This window comes from Pelodiscus sinensis, chromosome 9 (assembly GCF_049634645.1).
Source record: "Pelodiscus sinensis isolate JC-2024 chromosome 9, ASM4963464v1, whole genome shotgun sequence".
NCBI classification, from domain to species: Eukaryota; Metazoa; Chordata; order Testudines; family Trionychidae; genus Pelodiscus; species Pelodiscus sinensis.
This window is the reverse complement of record NC_134719.1, coordinates 59,806,758-59,821,900: the sequence shown is the minus strand read 5'-3', so window position 1 is coordinate 59,821,900 and position 15,143 is coordinate 59,806,758. Positions and strand designations below refer to the sequence as shown.

Genomic DNA, 15,143 nt, shown 5'->3' with positions numbered 1-15,143 from the left:
AATATCCTCTGGCAAGGAGTTCCACAGGCTGACTGTGCATTGTGTGAAGAAAAAACTTCCTTTTGTTTGTTTTAAACTTGCTAGCTATTAACATTTGAACTAGGGATGACCAAATGAAATTATGGGAAAAAGTAAATAACTTTTCCTTATTCACTTTCTCCAGTGTCATGATTGTATTAGATCTCTATTATATCACCAGTCTCCTCTTTTCTAAACTGAGAAATGTCACGGTTTTTTTTTTTAAATATCTCTTCATAGGCTTCTGTCTTGCAAATCTAGTAAATGTTATGGTAAGTACGTGAACAGGACCAAGAGGAAAATAGTTTTCAGACAGGTTTTACTGTATCAATCAGTTCAGCACAGAAGCCCACTCTAGCTCCTGCAGTCAGCGTGTGTGAGGGGGCTGCTGGGAAGCAGGCTTGAGTACGGGGTCTCGGCAGGACAGAGTGAAGGAGTTGGTTGGGGGTGGTAGGGATGAGTGAAAAATAGATGCAAGAGCTGAGTAGAGGAGGGGGGTATCGGGGAGAAGGTGCAGGGTGGGGATGAGGGACTGGGCACAGGAATAGGCTAGGGATAGGGGTGTAGGAGGGGGGTGCAGGGTCTAAGCTGTGGGGGGTGCCTATCTGGTGCAGCTCCCTGGGGATGCATATAGTTCAGTGTCTTCTGCCACTCCCAGGCTACATCTAGACTACAGGCTTTTTTTCAGAAGAAGCTTTCTTCAGAACAGCTCTTCCAAAAAAACTTCTTCCGAAAGGGAGCATCCACACTGCAAAAGTGCATTGAAAAAGCAATCTGTTTTTTCAAAAGAGTGTCCATACTCAATAGCACCTGTGCTTTTTCCTCTTCATCCAAAAGAACTCCCTCTTCCCTATCCACACACCTTTTTGCAAAATAGCTTTCGCAAAAAGGCTTCTTCCTCATAGAATGAGGATTACCAGTGCCAGAAAAACCCCTCTGTTCTTTCTATTTTCTTGTGGAAGAATGCAGTTGTAGTGTGAATGTTCCTCAAGTTGTCGGAAAAAACAGCCGTTTTTCCGACAAACCTCTGTAGAATAGACATACTCCCAGATAATGCCCATGCTGCTCCTATTGTTCGCAATTACAGCCAATCAGAGCGGCGGGGGAACCTCCAGGCAGCACAGCACTGCTCTTTCCTCAGCCAGTGAAACTGATTAACCAGCATTTTACATCCCTCGTGCATACATACCACCCCAACACACACAAGACAGAATGTAGCAATGTTCTAATTTCTTCCATCAGATCCTCAGTAGAATGTCTCAACGTCAGCAGAAGATGGCGCTGGTAGCTCTGTTCATAGTACGCATTTAGCAGAAAAGAGTGATGTTGAAGCAAACCAGTGTTTTGTTGGAAAGCATCACATAAACCAATGGTAATTACTAAGGAAAAAGGAGTAAATATGTTTACATGCAGATTTGTCCAACAAGTGTTTATCTGAAGCAGTGGGCAATGACAGCACAATTCCAGGAAGAGTTTAATTCCTTATGCATTACTCAATACTCTACCTACGATTATTGCATTCCCAATATCTGATTTTGTAAAATACTCTGAAATAAGTACAAAAGGTATGTTATAAAAAACTAAACTAAACTTCAATATATATAAATTATTCTAGAAATGTCCTTCACAAGACTAAAATAGTTGTAAAGGATCTACAAAGTCTCTGAATAAAAATATTCTGCAACCCTTAACTATTTCCTAAGAACTTTAGCCTAAATATCTTTAATGGCATGCCAAAACCTGGGGGGGAGGAAGAAAAGAGAAGATAGATCTGGCCGTATGAATGTCCTTCCTGAGAAATGTAGCTTTCACCTCCCTAATCACTCAACAGCGATTTCAAAGGGATTTCAAAAGCAACTCCAATTAACTTGTGGTGGTTTAGCCAATGCCATTAATGGTAAAGGTAGCTGCCTATATCGAATTATTTGAGAGATGTAGTTGCAGGTAATCCAATACAATTAGGCACATCTGCTCAAAGCCACAACGCTCATATGAGGTTTCCAAAGCAGGCACTCATAATACAACCAAAGCTTTGCTATTGTGGTTTATAGTGCGACCAACAGGAAGCCTCAATGGCTTTGTAATACAGTTGTCTATATATTCTACAGAGAATAGCCTGCATAGATCACCACAAGCTTAGACTCCAAAATGGGAGCCAGTATTTTACAGCTATGACCACAAAACCAGATACACAGCCTAGAATACAGCACAACTAACTATACGGGTTTGAGTTAACACTTGTTTCAGATGTTGTTCACACCTGTTCAACAAACTAATTTTACTTTGCTCTCTGGTGTGATAGAATTCTGATCAAGAACCTCAAATGTTTTCTGTGATTTACTATATTTCTTTTTTCTAAATTTCCATGGAAAGCGTGCTCCCCTTAGTCCCCTCCACTAGACTGGCAAGCCTTTTCTGAATACTCCACGGGTTCGTCTAAACTACATGGCTCCGTTGACGGAGCCATGTAGATTAGTTTACACAAAAGAGGGAAATGAAGCAGCAATTTAAATAATCGCTGCTTAATTTAAATCAAAATGGCCACCGCGCTGTGCCGATCAGCTGATTGTCCATCAGCACGGCACAGCACGGCAATCTAGACAAGGATCTGCTGACCCCAGAACCCTTTGTCGGCAGATCCTTTATGCCTCGTGAAACGCCAATCAGCAGATCGGCACAGCGCAGCGGCCATTTTGATTTAAATGAAGCAGCGATTATTTAAATCACAGCTTCATTTCCCTTTGCTGTCCTGCCTAATCTACATGGCTCTCAACAGAGCCATGTAGTCTAGACACACCCCATTAGATGGAACCTGTTTTTCTCCTTCACCTATGTTGCGTGCACATAAATTTAAAATGTCATCTACATTAGAACTAAGCCATGTTACATATTGTAAAAAAACAAATTATGTAATAAAATGTTGGCATGTAGCACAGTAGTAACTAGGAGGCCTAAGTCAGCTGTAGCACAGATAAGATCAGCAATCCTTAACTCTTTGAAAGACATGGAAACTGAATGAATTTAATAGGCAAGTCACTTAAAGGACACAGATAGGATGAGGGTTTTTTTTGGTATGATCATTTTCTGACACTTGCTTTCAATAGCAGATACTCAAGAAATAGTGTTTCTTACCAGTTTCGTGTAATTTGCTGTTTGACATTGAGTTCAGATCTAAATAAGTTAATTAGCTACCAGCAGTGTTGAAAAATCTACTAATCTTAAGAGCAAGAGCAAATTAAATGAATCCTGGAGATAAATTTTCTGACCTGTGTTGACAGGTCAGCCTAGATCAGTGATCACCAACCAGTACATCAGGATCTACTGATAGATCTTGGAGCCTCTGACAGGTGATCCTGACTTGTTTGGCTGGGAAGCTATCAAGAGCTGGCACTTCAGTCACCCCTCCACCCACTGTCATCCTGCTCCTGCCCTGTGTCTTGGAGCTGTCTCCCTGGAAGCCTCCTGCTTGCTGTGCAGGGTGTGGAAGGGAGAAGGGGTGCTGATGTCAGCGTGTCCCTCCACCCCCCACTCCTGTACCCTATCTCCACACACAGAGAAGGGGATAGAGGGAGCTTGGCAGTGTAAATCTCGGTCACTCATACACTGTGTGTGTCTGTCATTTTCAAACACATACACTGTCCTTTCACTCTCATCTCCTGATAACAATGTGGGGGACTGTTATTACTTCTTTTACTGATTGCAAAGTGTGTTAGTTTTGGGTTTTTGACTGATCTGCGCATTTCATAATTTTCACTTCCCTCTTACGCTTACATTTAATTCTCTTGAGTAGTGAGCTCTAAAATACCAAACCTATCGTGGCTGGATTAATTGCTGCTCCTGGAAGTGGCTGGCATGTTCTGCAGCCCCAGAGAGGCAGAGCAGGGGGTCTCCACATGCTGTCCTTGCCTGCAGACATCACTCCTGCAGCTCACATTGATCAACAACAAGGAAGTGGTTCCAGTAGAAGCTGTGGGCTCAGTGCCTGTAGATAAGAGGCAGTACATGGTGCCATGGAGTACTTCTGTACATAACAGTTGCTTTCTGGAGTGGTGCAGAGCCAGGGAAGGAGTAAGCCTTAATAATACCACTGTTCCACAACCCAGAAGCAGCTTCAGTTAAACAATGTCCAGCCACAGCCTGGTTCCTGAACCTCCTCCTGCACTCAGCCTCCTGCCCCAGAATGTAGTCCCCCTGCACCTGAACTCCTTACCATAGCTTGCACCCTGAAACTCCTCCTGGACCCCAATCCCTGACCTTAGGTTATGCCCGGAGCCCCTCCCACACTCTGAACCTCTTGGCCCAAAACGAAAGCCTGCATCCCAACCCCCTACTCCAACCTGGTGAAAGTGAGTAATTATGGGGAAGAAGTAGGATGGAGTGAGCAGGAGGTGGCCCTCAGAGTAGAGGCAGGAAGGAAGCAGGACAAGGATATTTGGGTTTGAGGCAGATCTTACATTGCACTTAAATTGAAAAAGTGATCTTGTGGTTAGAAAGGTTGGAGATCACTGACCTAGATCATCATGATTCCTCCTAGCCTTAGTCTATGAATTGGTATATTCTGACAGTGTGACTCAACTGAAGCAAAAATTAGTTTTCCTACAGCTCTCTAGGAAAGGCTACTTGATAGTTGCCAAGGTGGGTAGTTCTTAGAACAGGCTAGTAAGTTTACTCCCTGATGAAAACATGATAAAACTATCCATAGAGTTTTATACATCCTCTAAACCTGCAATCAAGGTTAGCAATACAGCCTACCTTAAGCTCAAAAACAACCTGTGTCAACTTCTCTAGGAGATGGACACCAACTCTGCAAATTTCCAATCCAGCTAGGCAAAATCTACGGTAGTTTTCTATCGTAAGTGGTTTGTTTCTCAGTACCATACGCTTGGTCAAAATTATGTCCTGCCAATTTATTCATTTGGCCATGTCCCTGCTGTCAACAAAACCTGTTAAAAAAATTACAAACTACTATACTTGCAAGCAGTAGCAACTCCTACAGTACTGCCAGCACAATTTGTAACATACCATCTGTTCCATCTGGAGAACACAGGAATTGGAGACATGAGGGAGAGGGGTTAAATTCAGTTTTAAGATTGGTCGATAACATTCTGGCTAAGATATTTTGAAGTAATTCTGCTTGTTGCTTTCAATGCTTAGCTTCTTCAGGTAAAGTTTCTTTGGATATAAGAGACAGGATAGAAATATTAATATGCCAGAAATCTATTGTATATCTGAGAGAGTTTTTGCGTCTGTCCATGAGTCAAGAATGCTTTTAAGCCATAAGAGCGAGGACCATCAGATTCAGTATACAGCTGTCTCTTATAATCTAAACCAAGGTAAGGGTTTGGATGTGCTAGGAAAACGAGGTGAGCCTGGAATGGAATTGCTTCTGATAAAACTATACAAAAAACACAAACACAAAATAGAGACAAACACAGAACAGGTGAAGTGGGCTGGCATGCCCCCAACCCCATCTGGGACTGCCCTAGCAGACAAACCTGGACCTACCCCAAATGGGAGACATGTACCCCTTTCTTGGTTCTGCCTGCTGCAGTAGCCATGGACAGGCACTTCTCAGCTGGCTGTAAACTGCTGTGGTGAAAGAAGACTCTCCCTCAGGGCAGTCTGCATACTGAACCCCTCATTTCCTGCACCACCCTTGAGCAATAATTTAAATTAAGAAAAAACAACCATTATTTGAGTTAAAGACCTCAGCAACACTGGATAGATCTTCAACACTATATTAAAAGCAGGCTACATTCTTTGCATGTTTCCTCCCAAGGAGCTTTTTAAGACATTCAAATTAGAACCATTTATCTCACTCTGGGGGTGTAATACAGCAAGTTTTTAATGTTGCTGTGCACCACAGTTCAGGACAAGACATGATCCTAATAATGAATCCTATTAAACTGCTGTAGTAATTTTAGATACAGCAGTTGAGGCATTAGAGAGAACATGCCTTGTTTTATTGAGGCATTCCTTGTAGAGACTTAACTGACCCGCCCTTCTCCATTGTTTGAATAATTAGTTGTTAGACAGGTATTTATACCTTAAGGTCCCACAAGATTTCTAAATACAATGCAAAGGTAGTCACCTAGAGTCCAATCATATTACATCAGCATAAAGCATTCTGCAACAGGAAAAACAGGGCAATCAGCTCTGGCCCAAACTCTTTAAGAATTCTATAAAATGTTCATGAAATGTAAAAGTGTGTGTGAGAGAGCTATTACATATATTAAGTTGACCCCATATTCTTTCCTCTGCCTCTTTCTTCTGTAAGCAACTCCCTTAAGCTGTTTCAATGTCAAAAATGTAGTTTATGCTTTTTTCCTGTGATAGTATATTTTTATCATGTTGCACAGCACTCCAAAAGCCTTAGGGAAGATTTAATGATGGTTTTATTTCAAAAAGTGCAGGCTTATCTTGCTTGACCTTGCTGCACAAAATAAAAAGATGGCTAAACTCCTCCTTCCAGAGAGTAAAGCAGGGAACAGGAATTACCTTACTCTGCTGGATCAAAAGCCTAGAGTGGTAGAGTCCACAAAGAAATCAGAACTAGGACACACACAGCTCTATTGCAAACAGGTATTGTAGGAGCAACCAGGCCACAGGAACTTTGTCCCTATAATAAAACTTACTTTCATACTATGTAAGTCACTTTGTCTAGATTGAGGTTGGAATATTTTATTATCTTCAATGTCCCAAGTAGAGTAATATCTTTATTTTACAGATGAAGTAACTAGGAGTAGAAAGAGTAAGCAATTCTCAAAAGGTTACCTCAGGTGTCAGTGTTTGAGTGAATATTATAATGTTCAAATCTCTGGCTCCTAGTTCCATGCTTAATCCTAGATTAAAGTTTATTTTTCAGTGAATTCCTGTATTTTCAGTGAATTCCTAACTTTAAAATACACCACCAGCTACTAACATGCTTGACCATTTCTTGCATTTACAAGTAATATGCTTGTAAAAAGGCAGCTTGCGGGGCATTTCAGATAAGGCTGCTAAATCTGCTCTACTCCAGAGAGGCTGATAGGCTAGTGTGGTGCCTTTGTTTTTAACAGCTCACACCACTGTTACACTCAGAGCACTCAATGGGGAAATCAGGATGTCTCTTAAAAGATCTGCTGGTGCACAACACCGAAGGTTCCCTCCCCTTCCTTCTGTGTAACAAAAGGCATCTACCAGTCCTTTAACTGCCTCCAGAAACACTGGCACAGGTCCAGGCTAGTGCCCCCCCCCCTCACTGGACTGCTGTGAAAAGCTCCAGCCAGTAAACCCCTTGGGTGTTAAGCCTCCAGAGTTAAGTCACTGCTCCAGAAATGAGATTCCCCAGGCACATTCTCCTGAGAGTTTGGACCATGTGACCCAGTCCTTGAGGCTAGTGCTGGCATCTCAGTTTTCCACTGTAGCTTTAGGGCACACCCAGAACTCTAATGAGGTAAAGTGGAAGGCTTTAAGTGCATGGGGATAAGATATAGGAATATAAGCTATATACAACAGAGGACAGACTTTGCATGGGATTCCAACACTTTCTAATACTTTCTCTTTAGAACTATGAATATGCATTTCTTTGCCTCAGATTTCCTTACCATTCAAGAGTATTCCCTGTGCTGTGGTCAGAATCCTTTGGACCCATCCAGCATTCTCTTCTTGAAATTCATAGCTCAGGTTCTGAAACATGCCGCCACATATCTCCTCTTGCCTTCATCAGTCTGTTTCCTTCTCTCTCTCTCTCTCACCAAAACATGTGTGTCCCTGAGCCTTTCCCTCGGAAGTTTTTATAAACTTCTAGCCCCTTGATCAGATGACTTCCAAATCAGCCTCAATTGGTAATCGGTAGTCTACCAGATGCCTTTTGGTCTGACATTCTCTCCCCAGATAAGCCAGTTCTTCTGGGTAGGAAACAGTCAGTCTAGGATGTCTGTATTAAAATTGAGGATCATTCTGACTAAGAACTCTCTATTGCTAGCTCTATATCACAACACACTAGAATTTCAGCCCTACATAAAGCTGAGAAGGCAATAGTCCCCACTCAAATGTAACTTGCAGCTTGGACGGACGGGCACACGCACACACCATAAATTGTCTAGATAACCTATCACTCACTCATAATAGTTCTGAATACAGATCCTCTCCTTCCCTGCTATGGGACTGAACCTCTTCAATCTGTGCTCTCGTATTAGTTGTGACAAAATGGAGCAAAGCAGACAGGTGATATGTGCAAGGGCAATCAGAACTTCAAATTATCTTGTGTAATAAGAAAATACTGTTCCATAACCAAGCGAACAAACATCCCTTTTGGAATCTATGAATGTAACGGGTAATGGTTAACCAGTACCTGGGGAGCAGCCCTGCACCCATGAACCGCCACAGGCAGAGAAGTGCTCCAGCCCTGCTAGGCCCCTGCGTCGGATGGACATTCCAGCCCCATGTGGGGCCACTGGCTCTGCACAAGGCCAGAATCAGCTGGGCTAAAGCTTCCCCTTCCTGTAGTTGGGGGGGAAGGGAGAGCCCGCTCCAGCCCAGCCAGGCTGGAGCAGCCCTACTGCTCACCCCCATTTAATTATTCAACCAGTTAAATGTAAAGTTTAACTGATTAATTAAATTAAACAGTATTTTACATTTCTAGATTCCAAGACTAGAAGGGACTACTATGATTGTCTAGTTGACCTCTTTTGTAACAAAGGCCAGAAAACTTCCCCAAAATAATTCTTAGTTTCAGAAAAACATCCAATCTTAAAGTTGTCGACAACGGAGACTCCACCACAACTTAGCAATTTGTTCCAGTGCTTAAAACTTACACGACTCTCTTTCAGTCTGAATTTAACTTCAACTTCCAGCCACTGCAACTTCCAGCCATTGAATCATGTTATACTTTTGGGCAGACTGATGAGCCCATTAAGTATTTGTTCCTCCTATAGACACTTTAGATTCATTCCTTAGTCTTCTCTTCATTAAGCTAAACAAATTTAGTTCTTTGAATCTTGTTATGAGGCATGTTTCCCAATCCTTTAACCATACTTGTAGCTCTAAGTCCTCTTCAATTTATCAACATCCTTCTTGAATTGTAGGTACCAGAAATGGACACTATATTCCAGCAACTGTTCCACCTGTGCCAAATACAGCAGTAAAAACTTCTCAATGCTTACTAAATATTCCCCTGGTCATGCATCTCAGGATCACAGTAACTTTCTTGTCCACATCACCCGTTGGCAACTGATTATCCATCAGACCCCAACTTATTTCCAGGATAGATTCCCCTCCTGCCCCCGTTCTGTAAATGTGGCCTATGTTCCTTGTTCCTATTTGTGTGTATATTCAGATTTAGCTGCATAAAATGCTTACAGTTTGTTTCTGCCCTGTTTATTAAGCAATCCAGATCACTATGACTCTGACCTATCTTCCTCATTAGCTACCACATCCCTAATTGTGTGTTGTCTGCAAACTTAACAGTTTATATTACAACCGTGTTTTACATTCTTTCCTCTGTTGATCAGATCCTACTTGTGCTTAAAAATCTCCACTACCAAGTCTAATCTGAGGCTGGAAAGACATATTGTTCTTCCGTATGTTTCCTTATCAAGGACTTAAAATGGCAGTAACATCCCAAACTGCACTTGGAAAGAGTGAACACAGTTTAGCAAGGTGTATGCTGCTGGAAGTACAGTATAGGATGCAACTGTCTGAACAGAACTTGGAGGAATTTGGAAAAGAAGGGGGCTGGCTTGGCCAGCCATCTATATTTCTCCTCACATTTGCTAGTGTTTCAAAAAAATATGGAGGCAGGTGGAGAGTTTTCTTTTTCAGCCTCTGACTGGCTGTGCTGGTCAATCATTATAATTGGGCACACAGACCAATGTTCTTATCCCATCTATCATTCATACAGTGAACACTGCTACAAGCACTTCACCGGAGAAAGGATGGAAACCTAAGATCAGCAGGTTCCCTGGCAGTCTGCAAGAGAAGGAAGGGGGAGGGAGGAGATCTGGTAAGACCAGGTCCAGGTAACGAAGGAAATTAATGGGAAGCTAGGTCAAGTCAGCAAGCAAAATGATGCTAAAGAAGCAGGAGTGATGGGAATAAAGGAGAAGGGTGGAAGCAAGAGAAATCAGTGAACCAAAGTAGAAATAAGAGCTGATTGAGGAACCTCCCTGGAAAAGGGAAGCGAGCTTCTACTTTTCTAACTGCTCCAAAATTGCACAAAAGGCTTTGGTGTCTGAGTTGGCTATTTAAAGATAAGAATTTAGCCTTGACTAGTGTTCACTATAATGTCTCCGCAATGAGCCAGTTCTTTTCTCTAAGGTACTAATCAGTTTTAGTGAGTGGTTAAGGATAACTGGACTTAAAATTGTCCTTGGTAGGACTGAAATATGTATTAACCTGTAACTTGCACAAATATCAGATCGGAGGGTGGGTGATGAGAATTCTAGGCTTCTAAAAAAAAAAAAAAAAAAATCTAACCCCCCGACAATTTCTATTTATCTTACATCTGATGAAACACACCTCTGAACCTATTGCAACCAAGCTATTTCAAATTGTCACTGTCAAGGTCTCAATCTTAACTAGTAGCCATTGTTCAAACTAAGAGTTAAACGCAAGCAATATAAATAGTGGAAAAAATAGAGCTACTGTAATTGTCTTAATCTACTAAATTGCTAATAATACAGAGAAATGCCCAATCTCCAGCTTTTCTGCTATGAGGCTGACAATTTCATACTCCCTTTCTCCTTAGTTCTGTAAGACATCAGTGTCAGAGCCTGGGAGAGCAGGAACTGATGCTGGGCAGAGGAGTGACAGGGGACATAACTTGTGGCTCAACTCCACAACAGCAGAAAGATCTCTTTCCTTTCTCCCCCTTCTGGCAGTTCAGGCAAGTTTTCTGGGGCATGAACTCTTTTACTCAGTGTATGTAACCTAGCACAACAGGACCGTAAACTTAGGTATGGCCTTTAGTTCCTAATGCAATATACTAAGGACGTTAAAACACAATTATCTGGCTAATCGTATAGTCAATACAATTTGTATCAACTATAAGATTAGTGAATAAGCGCTACTGTGCAGAACCGCAGCAGAGGTAGCTCCAGCAGCCAGCTGCAAAGCCACCCATGCTGCTGCTCTGCATTTTAAATGTAATAAAAGTCACGACATTTAAAATGCAGAGGAGCAGCGAGCTGGGACTGCTTGGTCCCAACTCGCATTGAATCCAGCAGCCTGGGTGCCCAGCTCCCTGCTGGGATCCCCCCATTCATACAGGAACGTTACTGGATGTTCTCCTTCATTGGGAGCCAGGGAGAAGTGCACAGTTTGTTGCATTCCTCAATGTGTCTGGGGAGCACAGGGGGCAGACCTGGACCTCCCCCAGCTGAAGTGGCCATGGACAGGCACTTCTCACCTGGCTCCACACTGCTGCAGTGAGAGGGCTGTCCACTCCCCCTAATGCAGCCTGAACCCCCCATTCCCAGCCCCACCCCAGATTTAGCTGAACAAAATTAATTGAGTTAAAGACCCCAGCAACACTGGCACTGGGTAATCTTCTAGTTATCTAGTATAATATACTGTACTTCCTGTGAATTTGCTTTCTATGACCAGCACTGCCTCTTATACTTTACAAAGTTATCACTATCCTTCTTTGCTACCAAAACACCAAGGAGAGGTACTTTGTTATTAAAGGGATAACTTAGACTGTGACATCAGTCTTTCATAACAGCTCTACCAGGGAAATAAAGATTTTTGGTTTCAGCATGAAATTGAAGCATTGGTATTTTTAACTACACCTGCCCCCAAGTCTCCCTGTCAATTTCAGGGTTTGCAGTAATTTTCCTACTTTTAATAATTTCTCTTTTGATGGTGTGTGAAAGACCCACGCAAATAAGGAAAACTAATTAACTGTACAGAGGAAATAGTGAAACTGACTATACACTGGCACTGGGTCAATACAAGATCCAACTGAATATTTTCCTCTCTAATCTTTTTTATTGAATTTAACCTTCAGCAACAGCAGCAGACTTGTGGAAAGAAGCTACTTTTTTTTTTTTTAAGTTGACAATGTCCTGAAGTTCATAAACTGTTTAGAATCTTATCAATACATGATGTATATTTAGAAAGTGAATTTATATTGAAGGTTACACACTGTCTCTGCCACGTGGTAGGTATCACTGATTTACTAAGCTGTGCAAGTCAGCTGTCATAGGGGATGACTTTACATTAAAAACATGTAACCAGCAGCAGTCCAGTATCTTAATGCATATGCACTCTCTGTTGGGCTCAGAAAGAGCTAAGTTGTCAGAAGCAGTTTTGCCACATGAACACTGGAACATGATTGCTTTAGCTGAAATAAAAATCGATAATGCTCTCAGTAGCAAATTCAGGTCTTCAAATTAAAACAACAACAAAAAGCACCACCATTACACTTCAGCTCCTTGCACTCTTACTTTGTTTACCATATTTTTCAACCTTCCAGTGTATTATAATGGACAAAAAAGGCACAGAAAAATTATAAAGGTACAGTATTTGAGACGGTTGGCTTTTTAAGAGGATCTTTTTTCCCCCCCTGTAACCTCACTTTCATAGTCAGTATTTTTATTACTGTAAAGTGAAAGGAGGGGGCAAATTTGGACTTCGCTAAGTCAGCTGATGTACCGACTATTACAGCCATGCCAAGAACAAAACAGCCTGCTCCATAGATCCTTAGTAATGAGAAAGCCATGTCAGCAATAAAGGGCAAGACTAAGTCAGAAACGTGTTCAGTACTTATCCCCTGGAACAGACAAAGGTCTGACTATGTGGGGCTCATCCCAAAGAAGTTCACAGAGGTGTTGCAAAGGTAGATAGCGTACTTCGCTCTGTGTCTATTTTTTATTCATATTTGTCTCCATAAGCCACCTCCTTACCGATAAGGAAACAGCAAAAAAAAAATCACTGCCCTCTGACACAGCAGCTAGGCAAATGGGTGGAAGTTTCTGTAGCAATAAGAGCTTTGTAGGTGGTGGACTTCAGAAGGGAAGCATCCTCTCATCGCTCGCCTTCCAGGGAATCTGATTGTGCAGGCACATAGAGCCCTGGATGTACCCTCCACCCCGACCCTACGTGCCTCCCCATCCCCGCTCTGGCAGAAACCGTTCGGGGAGCCGCGCCAGTCCCCTCCCCCCACAGGCCGCACGCCACCGCAGGCAGCGATGGGGAAAGGGGGTGCATGGGGCTGCCCCCCACACGTGCCCTCGCAGGCAGCGATGGGGGAGGGGCGGGGTGCGGCTGCCCCCGACTGTCCCTCCGCAGCCGCGGTGCCTTCCCCCCGGCCCCTCCTCTCGTTTCCCCGGCAAACCCTGCCCCGGCGGTCCCCCGGGGCGCCCCGTGCCCAGCGGCTGCCCCCGCCCTCCTTACCGTGCTGGGTGAAGATATTGAAGCCGCTCTCCGCCGCGCGCCCGGCCGCCTCCCGCTTGCGGCCCGCGGGCCTGGGCGCGCTGCTCCCCCGCGCTCCCCGGGGCTGCTGAGGCGGCGGCGGCTGCTGCTGGAGCCCGGCTCCCGGCTCCCCGACGCGGCCCACCTGCTGGCCCATCCCCGCGCTGCCGTCCTGGGCCCCCGCCAGCCCTCACTCACATGCCGCCTCCGCTGCCGGTGGCCTCCTGCGCCCGCGGCCCGGGGCTCCCCACAGGGCTGCCCGCCCCAGCCCGCCGCGCTCCGGCCTGGGACTCACGGACTCGCCCCCTCAGCCCCCGCCGCCATCTTAACCACAGAGCTGCGGGAGAGGGGACAGAGCGGCTCCTAGAGACCCACCTCCGGTCCTCCAAGGGTGTCCTGCCACCGCCAGCTCCACCCCCCGCCCCGCCCTGACATCACCCAGCCGCCTCTGCCCCCTCCTTGACACCCCTGCCCCGCCCTACGTCGCCTAGCAACGCCCGGCCCCGCCCTGACATCACCCAGCCTCCTCTGCCCCCTCCTTGACACCCTTACCCACCCTATGTCGCCTAGCAACGCCCGGCCCCGCCCTGACATCACCCAGCCTCCTCTGTCCCCTCCTTGACACCCCTGCCCCTCCCTACGTCGCCTAGCAACGCTCGACCCCGCCCTGACATCACCCAGCCTCCTCTGCCGCCTCCTTGACACCCCTGCCCCTCCCTACGTCGCCTAGCAACGCCCGACCCCGCCCTGACATCACCCAGCCTCCGCTGCCCCCTCCTTGACACCTCTGCCCCTCCCTACGTCACCTAGCAACGCCCGACCCCGCCCTGACATCACCCAGCCTCCGCTGCCCCCTCCTTGACACCTCTGCCCCTCCCTACGTCACCTAGCAACGCCCAGCCCACCTACCTCTGCCCTGACATCACCCAGCAACCACACACCCCTCCCGCCTCCTCCCTGACACCCCATCTCTCCTTTCCCCTGCCAACCCTTTTCCCACCCTGCACTATCCCCTGACTGCCTAGTAACGACCTGCCCATCCCCTGCCATCCTCCTCTGGGTCCCCTGAACCCCCAGCCCACACCGATTAAATTAACCCCCTTTTCCATCCCCCCCTCTTGCCTTTCCACCCATTCTCCACCTACAGTGTCATCCTGACTATCCCCCACTGTCTGCTTGACAGCTCGGTGTTCTCCACTACCTACTGTTATTTATCCCCACAGCACTACCCTGTTTCTCTCCTGTCCCATAAATGCTCTTTGTGAACACAAGCCCTTCCCTTGTTCTGTAGAAATCTGACTGAGATACATGAAATACTGCTCACCATGCATGCCATAGGATCATTTCATAATATTAGGCCTGGGCTAAACCTACAGTGAAGGTCAAGCTAGCTCCATCGCTCAGGGCTGTGAGAAATGTCATATTCTGTGTGATGCTGTTAGGTCAATCTAATCCCAACTGTAGATGCAGCTAGGTCAACAGAAGAATTCTTCCCTCATCCTAGCTACCTCCTCTGAGGGAGTGGATTTATTTAGAAGCAATGAAAAGCCCTGCCCATCACTGTAGTAAGTGTCTACACTATAGTGGCATGATCGCAGTTATACTGCTGTAGAATATGTACATACCCTTACACTCTCAAAGGGGGGGTCCTCTTCTACTTTTTCATTTCCTTTCAACATTTGGTCAATTTTAATGTAATTTTCATTAGTAGTCATGCAAATACTTATTAT

The 15,143-nt window shown here is 45.0% G+C and overlaps 1 protein-coding gene across 1 annotated transcript in view; it reads right to left on the bottom strand.

The window, feature by feature from the left end:
- The window catches only part of ABL2 (ABL proto-oncogene 2, non-receptor tyrosine kinase), an 83,267-nt gene extending 69,504 nt beyond the window's left edge, over nt 1-13,763 (bottom strand). Inside the window, exon 1 of the mRNA XM_075936854.1 lies at nt 13,396-13,763. Within this exon, the coding sequence (XP_075792969.1) occupies nt 13,396-13,570 (175 nt within the window). The 5' untranslated portion in view covers nt 13,571-13,763. The remainder of the gene's footprint in view (nt 1-13,395) is intronic.
- Between the last annotated feature and the right edge of the window lie 1,380 nt (nt 13,764-15,143).